At 29.9% G+C, this 20,874-nt stretch overlaps 1 protein-coding gene across 2 annotated transcripts in view; it reads right to left on the reverse strand.

Annotated features, from left to right (window-relative positions):
• Window positions 1-301: 301 nt before the first annotated feature.
• LOC121129082 (carbohydrate sulfotransferase 4) overlaps window positions 302-20,874 on the reverse strand; it is a 151,531-nt gene continuing 130,958 nt past the window's right edge. For both annotated transcript variants that reach the window (XM_071893120.1, XM_071893118.1), the window contains 3 exons: window positions 3,554-3,748; window positions 791-879; window positions 302-733 (listed from right to left, as the gene is read on the reverse strand). In XM_071893120.1, the coding sequence (XP_071749221.1) occupies window positions 492-733; window positions 791-879; window positions 3,554-3,748 (526 nt within the window). In that variant the 3' untranslated portion in view covers window positions 302-491. The remainder of the gene's footprint in view (window positions 734-790; window positions 880-3,553; window positions 3,749-20,874) is intronic.

Below are 20,874 nucleotides of genomic sequence, written 5' to 3' on the forward strand. Positions count from 1 at the left end.
ATTTAAACAATAAGCTTCACTCTATTCCCCCTCAGTATTAATCAATAATTGTTTGGAATTATTCTCAGCTTATCAAGAGCTAATTTGAATTCATTCAATTAATGTTAAGAACACTGGTAAGGGGGGAAATGTCGACAGCTGAGAACAAAACACAATTATATTTTTCTGTTAGTGAGGTACCGTCGTGACATTTTAGAAAATAATTAAAAGTAAGATTTGCCAGGAATTTATCATAGATGTAAAAACCCCGGGTCGAGCTACACCAATATGCATTCAAAATCAATACTACTTATAAAAGATGTTATAACATTTCTAAATAGATTTATTTTATTTATGATCAATATATTTCTACCAAAATACTTTTTAATTTAACAATATAAACATAATTTTTGATATTTCCAATAATATTTTGATGGACATCCTACCATGAAAAGTATGTATATGCTTTTAGTTGCAAGTTCAAATATGAATAGTTTGCACAAAGTTCGCGTTTATACAACTTTTTTGTTTGGATGATAGAGAGACTCATTATTGTAGAACAAGGCACATGATAATTCATCACCTATGGACACATTATATAGTTCTCTTTGTAATACTTCTTTCAAGTCATTTTCTATCCATGATCGAACGTGTCTCCGAAGGAGGGATCGAAGTGCTTTTTTGATTATCCAATTAAGGGGTCCTAGTCCACAAATTGTGACTTGAATGCCATCTACTTCTTGAACCTGAAACACTGATATAGAAGAATATATTTAGTATGGTTTTTGAAATGAATTAAAGTATTATTAACAATGTATTTTAGGAGATTTTGTGGAGGAGAAGCACTGTTTGATCTGTACATTCAGGATGGTTCGATTCAATATTGCAACAACTTTTCCTCTGAAAGAAATAAAAAAAAGAACTCAGTCAGCTGAGGTTATATACCTATAATTTGAAAATAAACCTTTTTTACAAATAATAGTTTCTTTCAACGTGACCTAATTATATAATAGGTACGATCTAGTAACGGATTCCTGTTATACCGATCGAGATCGGTTGAATTTGATTAATTGAACACTGAGTCGAGTTTGAGTTAGATTTTGAGTAAAGGCATTAGGCAAAGAAAAATATTTTTTAATTTAATTTATAAAAACTGAGTTATACACTTATGTCAGCTTGAATATATGGTTAGTTATGTGAGCCTTTTGAGAATGTTAAAAAATGAAACCGAAAATCAACATTTGTAACCATGACAATTTTAAGAATATTTTAGAGAAGAGCAGCTTATCTATGAAAACCTTTAATTGGATCAGCCATAACAGTTGTGAATAGAGTGGAGGGAAAGAAGGGAATAAACAAGGACATTTGCTAAAATTACTCCGAAGTCGATCCCCAATTCTACTCTGAGTCCATCAAGGACTTACAATTATAACCTCTGCAACAAATCCTCAAGGTTATTCTCCGTTTCTTAAGAGCAATTACGAATGTTCAAAAAACAGGTTTTGAAAATAATTGAATGTAGTACAAAAGGATGTTTACTAATCAGGAGTTAAATAATAATAACAGCAGCTGAGGGGAAGAAAATTCCCTCTTTTGGTTGTCAGTGGCATAAAAATGGGGGGAGATTCAAAATATAACCAATTAACATCAATCCATATATATAGTTAGTGATTAAAATTGGGTGTATTTTTTAGATCTCTCGTTTTTATGAAATTGGTAATCTGCAGAGGGAATTTTCTTGTTCTAAGTTGTTGTCATTATTATTCATAATAATTTTTGTTTTCGACAACATTAAATTATATTCAAAACCTGATTTAACATTTCTGTTTGCTCTAAAAGAGAGAGAGTAATCTTGATGGTTTGTTGCAGAGTTATTATTGTGGTGACTGTGGAACTCAGAGTAGAATTTAGGGTGAACAAAAAGAAAAAAAAATAGCGTTCAAATGAGTCCTAGTAGGTGACCAAAAATTACGCCCTGGGCAAACATTTTAGTGATTTTGGTCATTTTTAGCGTGGCATCTGCGTGTTGTGAACTCCAATAGCAATAACACCAAAGCTTTTGCAGTAAAGTCATCAAAGCCATACATTAGGCTTGGAAAAGTGATTGGCAAGGACATATGGCCTCACATGGAGATAATTCAGAAGATGATCAGGGTCCTTAAGTCCAACGGTGGAAAAACCGAATGGGGGGATGACACCCTCAAATAAGCTGGTCAAATTCAGGGTTTTAAGGACAATTTCTGCATAACCTGGGTCACTATCTTGGAGACATCCAAGATCAAGGAGGCGTGTCCCAAAGTCAGAGAGAGGATGAGAAAGGTACTGGCCGCAAGTGGAGAATACTTCATGGCAAACTTTGTCATTTAAATGGTGTCGATTTTAGTTCAATAAGATCACTAATAGAGAGCTAAAAGTATATAAGGCGGAATAATAATTATGGGGGTTCCTGTGTGTCATATTTGAAAACCTACATCCCATTGTTAATTGCATAATGGTATAACTACTACATTCTACCTTTAAACACCTATTATTTATATTTTTAAATAATGTTGATAAAATAAACATTTATAAATAATTTATGCCAACTGTTGCAAAAATAAAAGAAATAAGTGCATTAAACAATGTCAATTATAATCCAAGAAAAGTTTTTTTTTTTAAATTTGTCAAATAACAATTACTAATAAAATTAATTATTTATTTTAAGCTTTTTCAAATACTAATCATTAGAATTGTCTTGTATTTTTGTTATAATACATTAATAATTTGAATTAAGAGCAATATCCGTCTCTTGTATGTGCTCGTAAACCAAGGCTGATTACTAGTTCTGACATCTTAACAATAAATTGACACCCATTAGATGGCAATGATGAATAAAGTTGTAAATGAGCAATTCCAGCGTTATAGATGTTGCATTCGGAGAAAAGTTTGGAAACTAAGTTTAACAGCTATTGATTTGAATTAGAAAATGGAATATACATATTTTAGTTAAACAAATTGGTATAAAGATAAGACTGCAATATGAAATGTTTTGAGCCTATGGACTTTGAGAGAAGTGACAAAATACCCAGCGTTACGGATGTTACGGAAATGGACAAGTTTTTTGGACTCACTGAACACATGATGAAAACTATGTGAATTTATCTTTCTGTGAGTAACAATGTTATATGTCATTTTGTAGGCAAGGGTTTGAGGTACCCAAAAATCATATTTTGAAAAACTTTACAGTATTTATCATTTACTAGTAGACTGGATATTGACCGGGAAAAAATAGGTTTCCTGAGATCCTGCTTATTAATAATTTCCGGAGAAACTATTATACATCCCTTCAGTTTGTTGTATCTTCATTTATTAAGTACATTTTTTGTGAACTCTTTACCTTTATTAATGTATAGAATGTTTGTTTGTACTAAGTCATTTTCTAAGAGAAAAAAAAAATCCCTTGAGTAAAAAAACAAACAAATAGTAATGACAACATATGAAGGTACATAAATCTACAACTACCTATGAAAACATCAAAAACATGAGTCTTAAATTTAAAAATAAGTCTAATTTCATTAAGCATTTTCCTACTTACTTTAATCTTTGTTTCTTCCATGAGTAGGCTGCCCGTAAATCCCTTGCCTGAAGTGTGAAACTAAGTATGATTTGGTCCTTTTCTGCGTGAAGAATAGCATTGCCTCGTCGTGATAAATTTGTAAGCCCCGTCATTTGTCCATCAAATAACTCCACACCAATGTCTTGATCAGGAAGAGGTAATTGATTTAAACCCCTGCGAAAGGAAAGGGTCTTTATGATTTATTCTTATATTTAGTATTGAAAGATGGAAGAACAATATACATCAGAAGAACAATGATTAATTATAATAATATTTAGGGGAGATCTAGGAAGCCCACACAAGAAAAAAAAAATTAGGGCATATACGATATGGCTTTTTCAGTTCAAAATTGGATCCCAATCTATTGTAAGGTTCAATTTTGAAGAAATTACACTCCACAGAAATATAGGATACTATAAATGAGTTCCTTTTTTAAATATGCAATTTGTAATTTTTATTTCATTTTTTAATTAGTCAATCTACATAGATTCAATCAGTGCCCGGAAGATTTACCTCAGGAATTTTTGTCCCCGTATATTTATAAAAGTATAAATATTTCTTCGTGTTTATTATATTGGGCTTAAAATGGGGTTTCCTTCATTTGAATTCCTTTGTAATTCATTTTTTTTACATGGAATAACTTAAAATGAGGGTATTTTAATTCAATATTATGTTAAATGAATGTTGTTTCTTTATATAAAGAATTCGAACCGGGGTTTTTTTTTACCGCTGTACTTTATCGGAGAAAAAAGAAGAAGAAAAAATACAAACAAATAAGCTTGAATAAACACAGTCATTGCTGTCTCTTCAACTTTTAGGAATTTTGTGACTTGACTCTGTATTTAGAAATTCCAAGGAGACAAAGGCCACATCACTCTTTTATTTGTGGGAAAAACACAAATCGGTTGTGTTGTTTAATTTTTCTCCGACAAAAATGACTTCAAGTGGGGTTGGAGGGACCCATTTTAAACCTTTATTTATTATGGGAAATATATTTCCCATAATAAATAAAAAGGGCGAATGTTCCCAGGGCAAAAAGTCATTTTGCAAACATCATAGAACTGGTTTAATCACAACTTTAAGTTATTTGTCAGATCCTATTTTTGATTATTTTTTAATAGAGGGAGGGGGATGAGGAAGATGAGACATGCCATATGTCTTGAACATAAAAAAAGTATTGACACAATATTGATACATTAGTTTTTATGATATAATGACAATTATTTTTGGGAAAAACATCCTTTTTGTCAACTTTTATTTGAAGTATAAAGTAAAAACTGTTTTTGAGGGTTAAAAGTAATTTTTTTGAAGGATCAATGTTTTATAATAGTAAGGGTCTTCACTGTATTATAATTTGGGTGGTCTTTGTTTTTAGATTTTTTTTAGAAAAAAATCCAAAACTTGGTATTTTTTCGAAAAAAATTTAAAAATCCACAGTTTTTGTAAAAAAAAAAAGGAAAATAAATCCATGACTTTTTTCAAAAGCATTAAAAAATCCATAACTTTAATTTTTTGGTAAAAAATTTCAAACATTAAAGTTTTGATAAACACATTTCAAACATCACGGCTATTCCCAAAAAATGTAATTTTTTGGAATATATAATTTACACCTTCTGAGTTAGTTCTTGGAAAAATTATTATTATTAAATTGGAAAATTGTAGAGACAAATAAAAGATTTAAGATTATAAAAAGGAAAAACGGTTGGCTATATTGATATTTTATTATTATTCTTTAAAATATTTTTCTTGTGTTGTTAATACCTGTGTTATAAACGATGAATTACCGTGAAATAAAAAAATATATAATAAAATGATAATATAAATGTTTAAATATATTTTTGCAATATTTCCCCCCCTCGCCCCCTCGCCCCCTAAAACTATTTGAAATATTTTAGGTTTAGCAGCAATACATTTTCTTCCTCCAAAATAATATAACAGGTGTTAACGTTAAAGATCGTATTGGTCTTCCTCAACCATTTTCCTTGCGCTCTCCCAAATCCCCATCCCTAGTTATAACACAATGTTACTTCCCTGACATAAAAATGACATTTAATTTTGTTATTAGTTGTGTATGCTTCTGACTTATCCCTCATTAATAGGTGTTCTGAACATTGATTGGTTGAATAAAAATGAGGTATTTTTAAACTGAGAGCAAGTATTAAATACTTTGTGATGGGATTTGTCTAAGAGGGCAAGGAGGAGGCGGGAGAGAAACATTTAGTACTGCTTAATTAAGGTCCTTGTTAATATCATCTGCCTGTTTTGGGATTTTGGTGGAAGAAAATGAATAAGTCCTATAAAGAAGAGAGCCTTCTCCATCAAACATATTATTAGTACAAGAAAAATATTATAATTATATTTAAAATCATATATGTATTTTTTCTGTATTTTTAAATCAATTTACATCAAAGATAATTTTTCATTATGAGGGAGATGTTAACACCCCACAATTTATTAAAAATGAACAAAAGAGAAGAACGGATCAAACGTTTTTCCTTTTTTAATTGCCATACTCAGTTTTTTCTTTACACGGATCCCCTTTTTATGAATAATATGTCCATAGTGAAGAAGAATAAGCAAACTACCAATTTACTTTTGGCCATTTTTCTGGGGTTTTTTTTTTCGTCGTGATGTTTCGAGATGCCATACAGAATTAAGGAGATAAAGTGTTAAAGTAACTTGATAAAAAAGTATTTCATTTTCCTCATTACCTATATATATGTATATGTAATATTATTTTTTTTAAGAAAATTGAATTTGCATATATTCATGATTGATTGCAATATAGATAAAACATAAGTGTGTATATTTGAAAATAAAAATTTATTCCCTATATTATAAAATATCGAGAGAAATATAGTGCTCTTAATGTAGATAGGTAAATGAAATTGGATTTTAAAGCCATTTTTTTCATAAATATATAATTATATTTTTTTAGTTATTCATTTTCTCTTTTTAAACTTATCACTATTAAGGTGCAGACATACTTTATTACTGTAGCATTTGTTTTTTTTGCACTATTGAAATAGCCGAAGAGGAAAACAATTTTTAAATGACAAGTTTCATTGTTTTTAAAAAATCAATGAAACTTTTTGACATATGAGCAAACGTGTTAGGGTGATTAATGAGTATTTAAACGAATAATGAGTAAAGCTCGTAATTCCTAGAGATTTTTTTTAGAAACTCAAAATTACTCATGCGGCAAAATTCCGCTCGCAGCACATCACTATAAATACCATTTACATTAAATAAGGGAAGGTGATTTATTTTATCAATTCTAACTCTTATAAAATTATAGCAAAATGGTATTTTTCGACTATTATTTAAATTATTCATGAATTGGAATGAGCATTAAAATTTTTTTGAACTGTTCCATCACTAGTTTTTAACATACCTAACTAAAACAATTTGAATGTTTTGGTCAACTATTTCTTATTTTTTGACGGTTTCAACTACTTTTTCACATCATCAGTCTATATATTTTATCTCTATGGTCCAAATATTCTCAAAAATTATTATTTTGTTTCCTTGCATAATTTTGAAACTTTGGTGAGATTATTTTGTTTGCAGGAGTACGGAAAGGGAGGTTTTTCTGCTCCTATACTTTAAAAAAAATCATATGTTCAAATGGTTCTACAGAAGTAATATAATTGATTGTTAAAGCTCTTTATTTACGACCAGATTCCTAGTGACGGCATTTAAGGCATTTAGGCTCGTTATGGAGGTCTAGGTGGTGTTTGAGTTGACCCTCACTGTCCAACGAGGATAGACGTAGTTTTAGGCTGGACAACTTCCCGTATGTGAGCACGTCGTTTGTGAATGGTACAAAAAAAAAAATAATTTGATTAACTTTATTAATCAAGCTATAGATGGCTATTCAAAATATATAACTTGTAAAGTCCCAAAAAATCAGTTGAAAAGGAGCCATAAATTGTAAAATCAATTATGAACTGTTTCAATTTTTCCGTCTTCTTGCTTTATAAAATCCATAAATATATACTTTTTGAATATAAACATGACATCTTTACGTTGTGTAATAATTTATGAACTATATATAAGCTTTTGGGCATTAAAACAAGTTTCATCATTGACTTTCAAGAGAAAATAATTATTTTGTTGTATGATTTATTATAAATGACGTTATGATAGTTTTACCTTTCTTTCATAACAAGACTAATATTACAGAGTATATTGTCCATGTATTCGTTTGGTTGAATGTAGGGTCTAGAGCTATTTTTTGATCCTCCCATCATGTCTTGAAGATTTGAACAAACAAGTAATTGAGGAATGGAAAATAAAATTGAGAAATGATCAATTGAGTCTGAGATTGAGCTTTGTCTTGTAAAATTGAGTTGATTTGAGGAAGAGGATCCAAATTTGCGTAGATCTAATTCTGAATTACACTCTGTTTCTCCATTGGATGTGGTTGGCGAAGAAGAAGATCTGTTTAGAGATTGCATCCCTTTAAGACGCCTCTCCCTCATGTTGCCGATTCTTTGTTCCAAATTGCATGAAGACGTGCGGAAATATTTAGGACGAGTAGAGTAATTTTGTGTGTTACTAATCTTTCCCGAGGAAAAGTACTGATAATCTTTTGATAAAAATATTTTCTCACTAGACGAACTCGCAGAAACGGATAGGTTGTGTCGGATGCCATTATTGTTGATATTCAAATTATTATTAACGTTGGATTTTGGGGCCGTGGATTCCTCTTCAACTGACGGAAGTTTTGTAAAAGACATCGTGATATTGCGACTCTAGTTTAAAAAAATTGAAAATATAAGAATTAACATTCAATTTAGATCATCTATATAAATAAAGCAAAGTTTATCTGTATGTATAAATATTTGAGTGAAAAGAAGGCATTTTTCATCTAGCAATATAGTCATATTAATCAAATCTCTTAAAGTATCTTGTATTGAATGTGTATACAGGGTATACTTCATGCAGTGCTCTCTGATGTATACCATGAACATTTTTTAATCTAAGAAATAATAATATAGACATATAAATGAAATTTTGCAGGTGTTTTGCATGTATCATCGAGCGTGTATAGCTAAAGCTAAGCCAGGTAGTGCTCTAGAAACTAAAGTATTCCCTGGTGCATCAGGCATAACATCATATATTTTTTCAAGCTGTTCCTCATAATCCTACATTCTGGAGGAGAGAACATCTATGTAATGACAAATTACGTGTGATTGTAGTCATTGAAAACAATGAGCATTACTGAGGATTTCTTTGGTAGTTATTTTCTATATTTTTAGGTGAAATTGATCAATTCGACGACGCTTAATAATTCTGGGAAATACCTCTAGATTCTAATAATTTTTAGAATACCTTAGAGGAAATATTATCAACCTCCAACTAAATAACTTTAATCCGTTTAAAGGATACATATTATTGTTTTGTCAGTCCTTACATATTCGGTACAGTCGAGTCCAGTCTTACGACCCGTCCAATCAGTCCCGGGGACTATTTCTTAAGACTGTCTTTCCTAAGGTATATTACAACTAGAACTGAGTAAAAGAAATATCCGTGACAGTACCCGAACTGAGGACCGAACTTAGTAACTTTTTAGGACACTCTGAACTGTAAAGGACTAAATAATTTTCAGTTTTAAACGACGAAACAGTTATTATAAATAAGATGACAGGTTGATTTCTATACAAACAATTTTTTTGTAGAATGAAGAAATTCGAATGTGTTAATATTTCCTTTGTTTGTTAAACGATTATTCAAATTAAAAATGTAGTCAAAGATTTTACAATATAATAACTTTGGACGTATACTTAAAACATAATTTTAAGGGGTATTTTAGGTGTTCACTATACAAGTATTCATTTTTTTATTAAAAAAAAAAAAAAAAAAATATTTATACAATTTAAATGAAAGAGTGCTTTATAATTTTTTTTTTTTCAGTTTTTCAGTTTTTTATATGAATTTACATGAAAAAATATGTTAAAAAAATATCTTTTTTAACATTTTAGAATATGAGTTTGAAGACTGGAGTCTCAAAATTGAGTGACATATTCCTTTATATACAGAGTATAACAACGAAATTCAGCTCTTTAGATTTCCAGATTTTCCGACATATATGGTGAAGAAATTTTCCAATCCTTTTTTATGGTGAAGTATAAATATAGAAGTTTCACAAAGTAGCCAAAAAACCTCCATGGAGTCAACAACAGAAGATTTCAAGCCTATTGTATATTCAGAGTCAGAAGACAAGGTGCGGTGTTATGATAATTTTGAGGGACAACAATCTCAGTACAAGCAATACTGTGGTCTCAAATATAACATGGATCAACAGAAGAAGGGTTGTAAAGTTGGGAAGGGATCTTGTGGAGACCTAGGACCTTTGGAAAGTGATCACAATAGAGGAGGTACCCGATCACAGCAGGATGAGATAACCTAAGTCAAAGGTCAACAGAGGTCCTCACACCACTAAGAATTCCCTGATCGACTCAATTGTCCTGGAATGCAACAACTTAGATCGGGCTCCCCTGTCCATAATCGAATGGATTATTTTATGAGGACCTACCTGAATTCATAGGTCAACAGAGGCCCTCACACCACTAAGAAGTATCAGATTGACTCCTTCGCCATGGAATGCAAAAATTTAGGTCAAGCTATAGATTCCAGGACGTGTGTGCGGTTCAGGGCCCAAATCGAGGCTGTATTTGAGTCCAACAGATGTTTTAATGATCATATTTGCAGCTCAGTTTTTGTTTTTGCATAAATCTTTAAAAATTACTATTTTATATTAATTTAAAGTAGATCGATCAAAAGCCCGGAATTTTTTTGTTTTGTCCTCTACATTTATACTTTATCTTATGTTACCACCTTCCATAATTACAAAAAGATACAGTACTCAATCAAATGATGGATCATATGATCATATGATCCTTAAATTGCAAAAAAAAAACCTAATGGTTTCATTTTTAAACACTGGCTAATGAAGGGCCTAAAGCTTTTACTCAATTTTGAATTTTAATAGTCGATGAACAAACGATGGAATAATGAATACATTCGTAATTCTCGCCCTAAAATACCTCCTTTATAGGCATTTTTAATTTATATATATTGTTATTTGCACAAAAAAAAAAAAAAATAGTCAATGTTAGAGTACCTTGTTCAGATTTTAATGGCTTGAGGGATCTGCAAAATGCTGTTTGAAGGCTGAAAACTCTTTTTATTTATCAAAAAGCGCCTGAAAATTATTTTGTGCAACAAAAAATAGCTAATTAGTTACCTAGATTTAATAAACTTGAATAAAAATCCAAAAAATTACTAAATTTAACATCCTCTAATATTTGATACAACAAAAAATGAATTGTTAAAATGTGCACAAGGTGAAGATTTAAATTATGATTCTCAAATCCTTGAAAGATATATAGCATCAGCAACAAAGGAATCCTAGAAAACATATGATTAAGAGAAAAGACACAAAAAATTTAATTGTAACAATTCACTCAAAATCAAAATTGAATAAAAACTTTTAAAAGTCTTATTTAATGAATTAATTTATTGATTATTCAAAGATTTAAAAACTATTTATATTTATTGCTATTTGTATCTTGTTCTTGAAAAAATTTAATTACATAAATAGCTGAATAAATAGAGAAAATCCATAATTAATTATTTATATTTGAATGCCGTCAATAGTTACTAAAAAATTACTGACAAATTCAAAAAAATTATAAAATAAGTTTTTCTTTTCTTATACTTTAATTAGGTCATGATTTTTTTCTTTTTTTTAATTTGATTTCATTTTGAAGTACTTCCGGAACACTAAAACTTTGACCGGATGGAGGATAAAGGTTTTTGACGGCATCGAAAAAAATAAATTAGGAGGTAATTACCAACACCTAAACACATATCCTAATCCATGATAATTTTGAGTTTGTTCAACCTTGAAAAATAGCGAACACTCTAATCAACATTAAAAACACAAATAAGCAAACGTTATCCAATTAGTAAGAATAAAATATTTTTGTCAGTCAGTTTTAGACCTCTTGACACTCTTTCCTCTTTAATTTTTAAATTTTTAGCTATGGGACTTTTTTAAGGAAAGGTTAAAAATAAATTAAAGACCCCAAAAGCAGACCATTATTCCTCAATTCAATTTATTTTACTATTAATAGCGGGAATATCCGGTATTGTTGGGAGTTAATAGGTGTTAATGAAATTTGCTTTAATAGTATATATGTATATGTACTACTTTGTTCTTTTCTTTTTTAATATGGCGCAGTGAATTTTAGCTACACACCCTCTCTGCCGCATTGTTAGTTCATAGATCACACAGTTCTCAGATATTAAATTCTCACACTAAAATTACTAGCAAATTCAAAGAAATTATGAAATAAGTTTTTCTTTTATTATGTCTTAATTATAATAAGATTTTTTTCTTTTTTTTAATTTGGCCTCATTTTGAAGTACTTCTGGAACGCTGAAACTTTGACCAGGGGGAGGGTAACGGTTTTTGATGGCACAAGAAGTCATTACCAACACACAAACACATCTCATGATCCATGATAATTTTGAATTTGGTCAACTTTAAAAAATAGCGAACACTCTAATGTTGATATAATGAGCACAAATTATATATTCCTAAGTTGTAAATTTCCTAATTAGAGATGTGACAAGGGTCGTAATCCTTGCGAGTGTAAAAAATAAAGTGTGTGTTAGTAACCTGCAATATATTATTGTTCGTAAAAATTTTACATTTGCTGTGATTTTTAGTTGGCCCGTTAATTTGTAATTGATAGTATAAAAACAGAATTTTGTTTTCCTAAGCAGTTGTCATTATTATTTAATTCCTGAGTAGTGAACATATTTCCCTAAATAGATTCAATGATATTCAAAGCCTGTTTGAACTATCGTGTGTGCACATAAAAGACACTGCATTTTTTTGCATAGTTATAATTGTAAGTCCTTGTTGGACCCTGAGTAGAATTTGGGATCGACATTCTAGCAAATAAAATTCTTTATATGATTTTCTCCTTCCTCTCTTGTCACAAGTATTTGTAGCTGATCTAATGAAACACCCAGAGCATTATTCTTTCTCTCCTCCAAAACATTTTTCAAATTGTCGGGGCTATCATGTTGATTTTCGAGTTATTTTTTTTTAACATGCCTATTCCAAAATTGATTTTCACCCTTGACCATAGTATATCGTTATTTCTATTAGCAGAGGCTAGAAAAGTATGAAATTTGAAGATTGAACTCTTCTTGTAATTGTTAATTGAACATGACTAACAGCTAATTTAATAAAACGCCATAAAAGCTAGGCTGCTTTCCTCCCCAACATTATTCAAATTGTCAGTGTGATCATGTTAATTTTTGGTTTCCGGTTTTCGGTTAACATATCAACATTTAATATTATTTGAATCTTTGTCTATCAGTATATATCATTAGATTATAGTTATTATATTTTCTAGGACATTCTCTCACGCATGGTTTTTAGGCTTACCAGGATTTCGACCTTCTTAAAATATGTAATGTTTAATACAAAATCCAATATTCCAACGGTTGATAAGAATGATATAATTAGCTAACTACCATATACTAATAATTTTAAATTTTAGTATTAATTAAATAAAAAATGTACGAAATATGAGGTGAGTTGCTATATAAATAAATTAATATGAACATTTTTAATCTTCAAAGATAATTTGTTCTTTGAAATTGGATCCCTTTTTTCGACCATCTACTCGACGGAACGAGTATATATGAAATTCGATATACTCTCCAGTTTTAATCAAAAGAACCACAAATATATTAAGATTTATGTTTTAAGCTAAAATCAGATAAAAATATAAGGAATTTATATTATTTGTAGGGAATTTCCAAAATTTCAATAATCGTGTCCACACGTTTCAGTAATAAGTTTTTCGGGCAAGTTTTTTTCATCAATTCTCATTTTACCAACTTTTCTTATAATTAAAATTGTAGAATTATATTAATGAGCTCTTTATTTGGTATGACACTCCTTTTATAAAAAATCTTTTCTATCAGTTCATAAAGTTTTTATTATTGATGCTGAGGTAATCATCATCTTCTGTTATTGGATGAACGTAGGTCCCACACTAGACTGGATGTTATTTTTTTTCAAATTTGAAAAATGATATACTTATGGCCCAAAAGGTTTCTTTTAGTTTATAAATATCATTGGCTAACTCTGAAATTTTTTGAAGACTTTTTAGAGGTAGCTTAATGTTCCTAAAGTTTAGAAATTTTACTCTATTTTAGAAAAAGATATGTTGTTCTTTTGATGTCAACTATATAGTACACACTACAGCTTTTTGAGCCCAGTAAGTAACAAATTTAGATGAATAAAATTTTTGTCAACATTAATTTTTTAATGCTTATGATAATTCTTTATCTACGTTTCCTAAAGAAATATGTTTGTAGTTGGATAAATAATAGCTTTCCGCCTATCAGTCTTCCCTTTAGCGTGTCACAGCAAAAAAATTCAACTGATGCATAGCAAAATTTGCAACTACATATTTAGTTTACTTAGATCAACAAAAAAGTGAAGATATTTATGACTTTAACCTGAATGATATTTTTATGACCTTTGCTTGAGAAAAAAAATCTAAACAACTAAATTTTATAAAATAAGTGAGATACTTTTGTAAAATAAAGAAGTTTTATAAATACACTTAGTATGAGTCATTTGTATATAAAAATGACAAGTTAGATCATTTGAGGACAAGGGTAACGAGGGACGAAACGTTAGAAACGTTTTTGTTATAGGCATGAAAGTACTAATTAGTCATCCAATCACATTATTTTTTTCAAACTCTTCTTCTTTCATTCTTGAGGGGAGAACTCGCCATATGAATTGATATAAGTATTGTGTAGTTACTTGTGAGTGTGCTAATGAAAAATGGAGAGTAACATTGATGATTTCTTAAGGAGCTATCTTCTATATTATGGAAATGCCCAATTACTCCAGGCAATACGAGGAACCATTGCTGTTATCTAATAAGAAGTCATTGTTCTTGGTTTATATTTCCTTATATATAAAAGCCACTGAAATGACATTTGCTGAAATGAATACATGCCTTAAAAAATCTAATTTAGCTTACAGGGTCGTTCAAGTAAATCCGGACGACCTTTAACTGCATTCTTTTAATTCCATAAGTTATTAAATATATATTGAAAAATTATATGATGAATTTTCAATCAATCAAAGAAAATTTCAACATCCTAAAGGATTCTGTGTTTACAGGATTTTAATCATAGATAACTTCTAATTAGAGAAATCCAGTTTACTGTTGTCGTATTTATTTCACAAATTATTTACGGAACAACCAATTGGTTAATGGAATGAGTAGACCTTAATAATATATAATTAACAAAGTTTGTATATAAGTTCAATTTTTTTCTATCCAAAAATATGACTTTGTGGTTTGGTGAATATATATAATACCAACCCTTGAGATTGAATTCACAGCACAACTTGAGAGATCTAACAAATATGTATGGTTTCAACTGTTAATAAAACCCCAAAGAACATTTGTTCTAACTTTGGGGTTTGATCTGGAAATCCTAAATCAGTGTGATACTTTTTTTTAAATTTGTTGTAAGAAATATTAAGATTCGATCTTAAAATGAGTTCTTTCTTGGCTGAGTAGGGGAATACATCTATTTGCAGTTAAAGACCGTGGTCTGGATCGAAATATTGGACCAAATCCGTGTAAAAAAATCACTTAAAAAAATAATAAATTCAGTCCGTTAAACCTAACATATTGAATGCTAAAAAAAAATATTTAATGCATCCCAATCGTCACTATAAGTTAAGTAAAGTTTATTTCAAATTAAAAACTATATTTTTACCTGTAACTACTATATAATTAAATTAAGAGCTTATAATTTTTCAGCTGTCTATGTTAAAGTCGGTTCACTGGTGGGCGCAAATAAGTTTGCAGCTTTCCCTCTTTTTGTTGTGTACAGTTTTTTTTTAATGATAGGGACTAACTGTATTTTTAAGAGAAATTTAAAATATTGCCTCTAGAATGAAATCACACACAACCTGCTACTACTTCTACAGACTGATTGTTTTCGACTATACAGGGAGAAAGGAAAGAAGAAAAAGGGAGTTATGCTGTCGCATATTTCAATATGCATTACTAAAAAAATTTACCCCCAAAGGGAAGTATATATACAATTATTATTTCACAGTTTAGACTATGTATTAAAAAAATAACGATAACATCAACCGTTTTCTGCTTTTCTAATCACTAAGCAGTGTTATTTCCTTACAAAATCCCATCCTACTGGTATCTCTTCTTTAATTAAATAAAACAACGACATTTTGAGAACAAATTCATGGACAAAGAGTTTTAAGGGCAGGTCCCGAGGATCGATATGACCTGAACCATGTCTCAACACTTATATTGGGTATCTTATTATTTATGTATGGGTTGAAGGGAAACAGGTTTTTAAATACATTCTATTAGTAAATTATATGCTCCCACAAAGACATCAATTTATGCTAACGAACTCACCGGAAATTATAGTATATTTTTATTAAATATTGCTTTGATTTACAAATAATGAAACGAAATATACTTTGAAAAGAAAAGAAAAAAACAATGTAATTTCCTATTAAATTTATATGTACCTATAATTAGAGTTGTAAATTGTAAGCATTTTTGCTATGTACAAAAAAATGAAAAATAATAATGTAGAGTGTTTGGGAGGAGAGCAGCTTAGCTGTTATGATGGTTATTGTGTGGAAGCATTTGTATCCACCATTGCCCGGAGTAATTAGGTGTCAGCTAAGCGACAAATTTAGTTTTATTAGTATCGAAGATAATTCCTAAAAAAAATTCAGGGCTACTGTGCTTTTTTTCATGAGCACACTCATACGTAACAACTCAATCTTTAAATTAATTTATATATGTGACCTCCTCAAGAATGAAAGAAGAATAATAAGAGTTTGATATTTTTCTAAAATGATGCGATGACTTTAGTCTTTAGAGCGCTCACTAACAATAACACGATACCACATTCATTTTGACATACCAGGATTGATATTTTATTCAAATATTAACATTACATCATTTATGATATGTGAACGTGAGCAATATCAAAAACAAATAGAAACATTGATTCTTGCACACGCCCACAATATTTCATAAATACGACTACATTATTATTTCTCAGAACAAAATATGTATGTAATATACATCAAGGAGCACAATATATACAGTGTACCTTGTATACAGGTTCGATTGAATATGTACACGTCTGCAATAGTTCATCAATAACCCAACGTTATTATTTTTAATATCAAAATATGTTTCATATACATCAGAGAGCACTATATATTAGGGTGATCGCTCTTTCCCAACCTCTTTCTATCTTGCTACCCATTTGTTCAGTCTTGAGGTTTGATATACTGAGGCTAAATGCAGAATTTCATAAAATTTGATGAATAACTAGCGTTGGCACATTTTGATTTTTAAACACTGTTATTTTGCAAAAAAAAAATCATTTTTTCTTTGTTTTCTGTTATCATATTTTTTGACAACTCAACTATTTTCCAAGGTCAAAAAAAAAAATCTTGGAATTGCTAAATATGGATCTACAGGGTTCTGGCCTAATGATGTTCTTAAAAGTTCCAGCATTGTTGAGTCAGATGTCAAGAATACTGTTTCAATTACAGCCCTTACAAAAATAACGTCAGCATTGAACAAAGCAAGCAACGCCGACGTAACAAAGATTAATTTAAGTTCTGCTCATGCCTATATATTGTTATAATCCTACGTGTATGACAGTTCAATTTTCAACTCCTACTCCTATTTCCTATGTCCTACGATTTAAGTCTAATTAATGCTGGCCTAGAATATAAAAAAGTGGACTGATTTTTTCAGTCTCAAATATAAACCCCGATTTTTTTCGATCTCAAACTATAGAATCATTTTTATCCTGTCCTTATAGATGAGTTTTACAAATTGTGGGCTGATAGTCAAATTGCTCTAACTCACAAATTTCTGTACATAATGAAGCATGGAAAATCCGTTTTTACTATTTTCCAATTTTTACAATAAAAGGGATCTGAGAAATGTGTTTCAAAAGTCTGATTTTTTTTTTGTTTTTATATATTACCACTAAATATTAAACTTCTACATTAACTATCAACAGTAACACTATTATTTTTATTTTTTAAGTTACGACAATTTGACCCTCACCCCTCGAAATAGGATTTGTGCAACACATTACAATTCATAGAATATTATTGTACCGATATTCACAATTTTGAATCACAAAAAACCACATAAAGTCATCAACAATTTATTCATAGAATCAGTCTAGACCAAATTTTTAATGACACAGATTCAGACCGAATTTTTCTTTGGGACCGATGTAAAACAAATTTTTCGGTAAGACTGGTCAAGATCGTAGTTCTATTAAGGACCGAATTATTTTGGCCCACTAAAATAATAACCAGATTCAGACCGGTCTAAGATTTTCAGACCAAATCCCATTTCTGAAACATTTGTTTTTATTTATGCCGCTGGTTTTAGAGTCGGAGGCATTGAGAAATATTCATTTAAAGGTAGCAAATTGTTAGCAGCTTCTAAGCAACTAATTCAAGTTCAATTAATCAACATTTAGAACATCAATAAAAGGCAAGATAATTAAAAAAATCGAAAGTCGATAAAGGAGTTGCTAATGTTTTATGGAAAACATTGTGTGCAGATAGACAAAAAAGATGGAAGACACATACTAATTGATTCCTCTAATCTATTCAATTTACATGAATTAAGCAAAGTTTGTCAGATGAGGAATCCTTTTTTAAAGTGAGCTTAATATCTTAGAAGTTAGAAAAGCAAGAATACTTGATATAATAAATAACAATGTGGCAATGAGTGTGTGTAGCTAAAGCTCAGCGTGTCATATTAAGAAAGAAAAGAGGAGTAAATGTGTATATTATTAAAACAAAGTGCGACTGCTTGAGGATACATAATAACTCCAAGCCATGCCAGATACTTCTGTTAAACTTAAATAAGTTGTAATGAACAATTCTGAGCAAAGGCACCTTGTAAAAAAATTAAGTTTTAAAAAAAATTGATTGATTAAGTCAGTGTTTCTCAAACTGCGGGATGTGAATTAACTGTGAATTGTGTAAAATAGGATCTGCCGGTATTTATAAATAAAAAACCTGTTAATGCAGAGAATTTGAGGAATATTTTGGAGGAGAGTAGCGGATCTGTCACGACGTTTCATTAAATTGGGTGCAAGCTGCTTTGAGATGAAGTAAATAAACACAAACCCCACTCCGTATCTTGCTATGATATAGGGAAGATTGATTTCAATGTCAATCATCAATTCTACTCTGAATCCAACAAGGATTTACACTAATAACTCCCCCAAAAAATCATCGGTGTTACTCTCACTATTGTGTAAAAAACACTATTCCGATTACTAACTAGAAAAAAACTGGCATGCATTTAGGTCATATTTAATGCAACTCTAACTATATGTTTGGAGGACAATATACAAAAAAGATATTCCAAATATCCCTTGATTAATTAAATTAAATGATTGTAGAAATAGTCAAAAGTTTGAGAAGCACTGGTTTAAATAATGACACTGACTTAAAAAGTTTCATCCCTTGTTTATGATGAGTGTTTAAGATGTATTTTTATTTTCCACCATCTCTTAAAATAAAAAAGTATTTATATTATATTTAGAATATTGATTACTGAAAGAAGTTCACCCATTATTTTTTGTAGAGCCCCAGTTTGAGTTAAAAATATGTAAGAATAGGCTTATAGTTTGTCCTCTGTAGGATGTAAATAACTGGCTATGACTTTCGACACTTAATGGGGAAAGCCTTGATAAGAACAGAGAATACCTTTTTATAAAAATACTAGTAAAGTTTCAGCCGGCTTCGCTCAGTCTAAAGAGGGAGAAAGAAATCACAGAGTCAAATAAATTGAGAAAATTAAAAAAAATATTGAGAGAAAACTAGGTACTAGTTACTATGGCCCTCTGCAAAAAAAAAAACATAAAAAAACCCACTCTTATTCTTGGCTCTTGTAACCTTTGTATTATTATAAGTTTATTATTTGTTATAAACTTGAAATAACATATATGGATAATTTTTTTGTGCCAAATCGGAATTCACGAAGACAACTAACTGCAAGGCACTTTTTTCTACTAATTTTGCAAAAAAAAATGTTAATGGCGTGAATTGGAATTATAAAAAGGAACACAAACCTACAAAAATTTTTTTTCGCAATAACGAGAACAAAAAAGTTACGAAAAATAATGTTGTCGAAAAAATAACCCTCGATAAATGGTATTGCACAACTTATGAAATAAAATGTTCCGGAAATTGAAAATACTGAAGCTACAACCTAGAAAAAATAAAATTATATATGCAGAATATATCGTTTTGTGGAATTTCTTTTACAAAAATTCAATATTTATAAATAGTTTGATGAAAAATGAGGAAAAAAGAGAAAAAACTTTTATGAGATAAATATATATTCAAACGAATCTCCAGACAATTTCTACAAAACTTTATTTATTTACTAATCCAATATTTCATTGGAAGTTTTTTTTTGCACCGAAAAAAATAAAAACAAAATCGCAATTTTCACCGATTTCTTTTTTTTGCACATAGTATGATTTTAATATGATGGGATGACTGATGAGTATTCTACTTTCTCGAAAGCTCACTAACGGAAAAAAATAAATAAACATTTTTCACTGGTTGCTAAATACAAAATGCCTGCGCGAGTTAATTCATTTTTACATAATAGGGGTTATTTCTAATTCAAATCTTGACATATTCTGCAAATGTATATAAATGATGATATACATAAGAGAGCAATAACAAAAACAATACTACATATTAGATGCTACATCCACAAGCCTGCAGGATTTCCTTAATACGACTACATTATTATTTGATATATCAAAACATGTTTGATATACATAAGTGGGCACTTCATACAGTGCACCCGTTACTCAGTACTGACACTCGTAGGGAATTTAATCTGTCGTAGGTATAAGTTATATTATTGAAGGAAAATAATTCCCTTCCCTTATACCTAAGTAAGTTTATTTTTTCTTTTTCTTTAGTAACTACGAATGCGAATCCCCACGGAACCTCGTAGGATAAACATACTTCATAAATCATAACATAACTATGAGAGGGAAGAGTTTTAATTGTGTGGTTCGGTAGTTTTGGTTTTATCGGTGATTTATATAAATAGGTTCTACAGAACATTCGTTTAATGGATCTTTATCCATAAATTTATTTCAATGAATCC

The sequence above is a fragment of the Lepeophtheirus salmonis genome, chromosome 1 (genome assembly GCF_016086655.4).
Source record: "Lepeophtheirus salmonis chromosome 1, UVic_Lsal_1.4, whole genome shotgun sequence".
In the NCBI taxonomy this organism is placed as follows: Eukaryota; Metazoa; Arthropoda; class Copepoda; order Siphonostomatoida; family Caligidae; genus Lepeophtheirus; species Lepeophtheirus salmonis.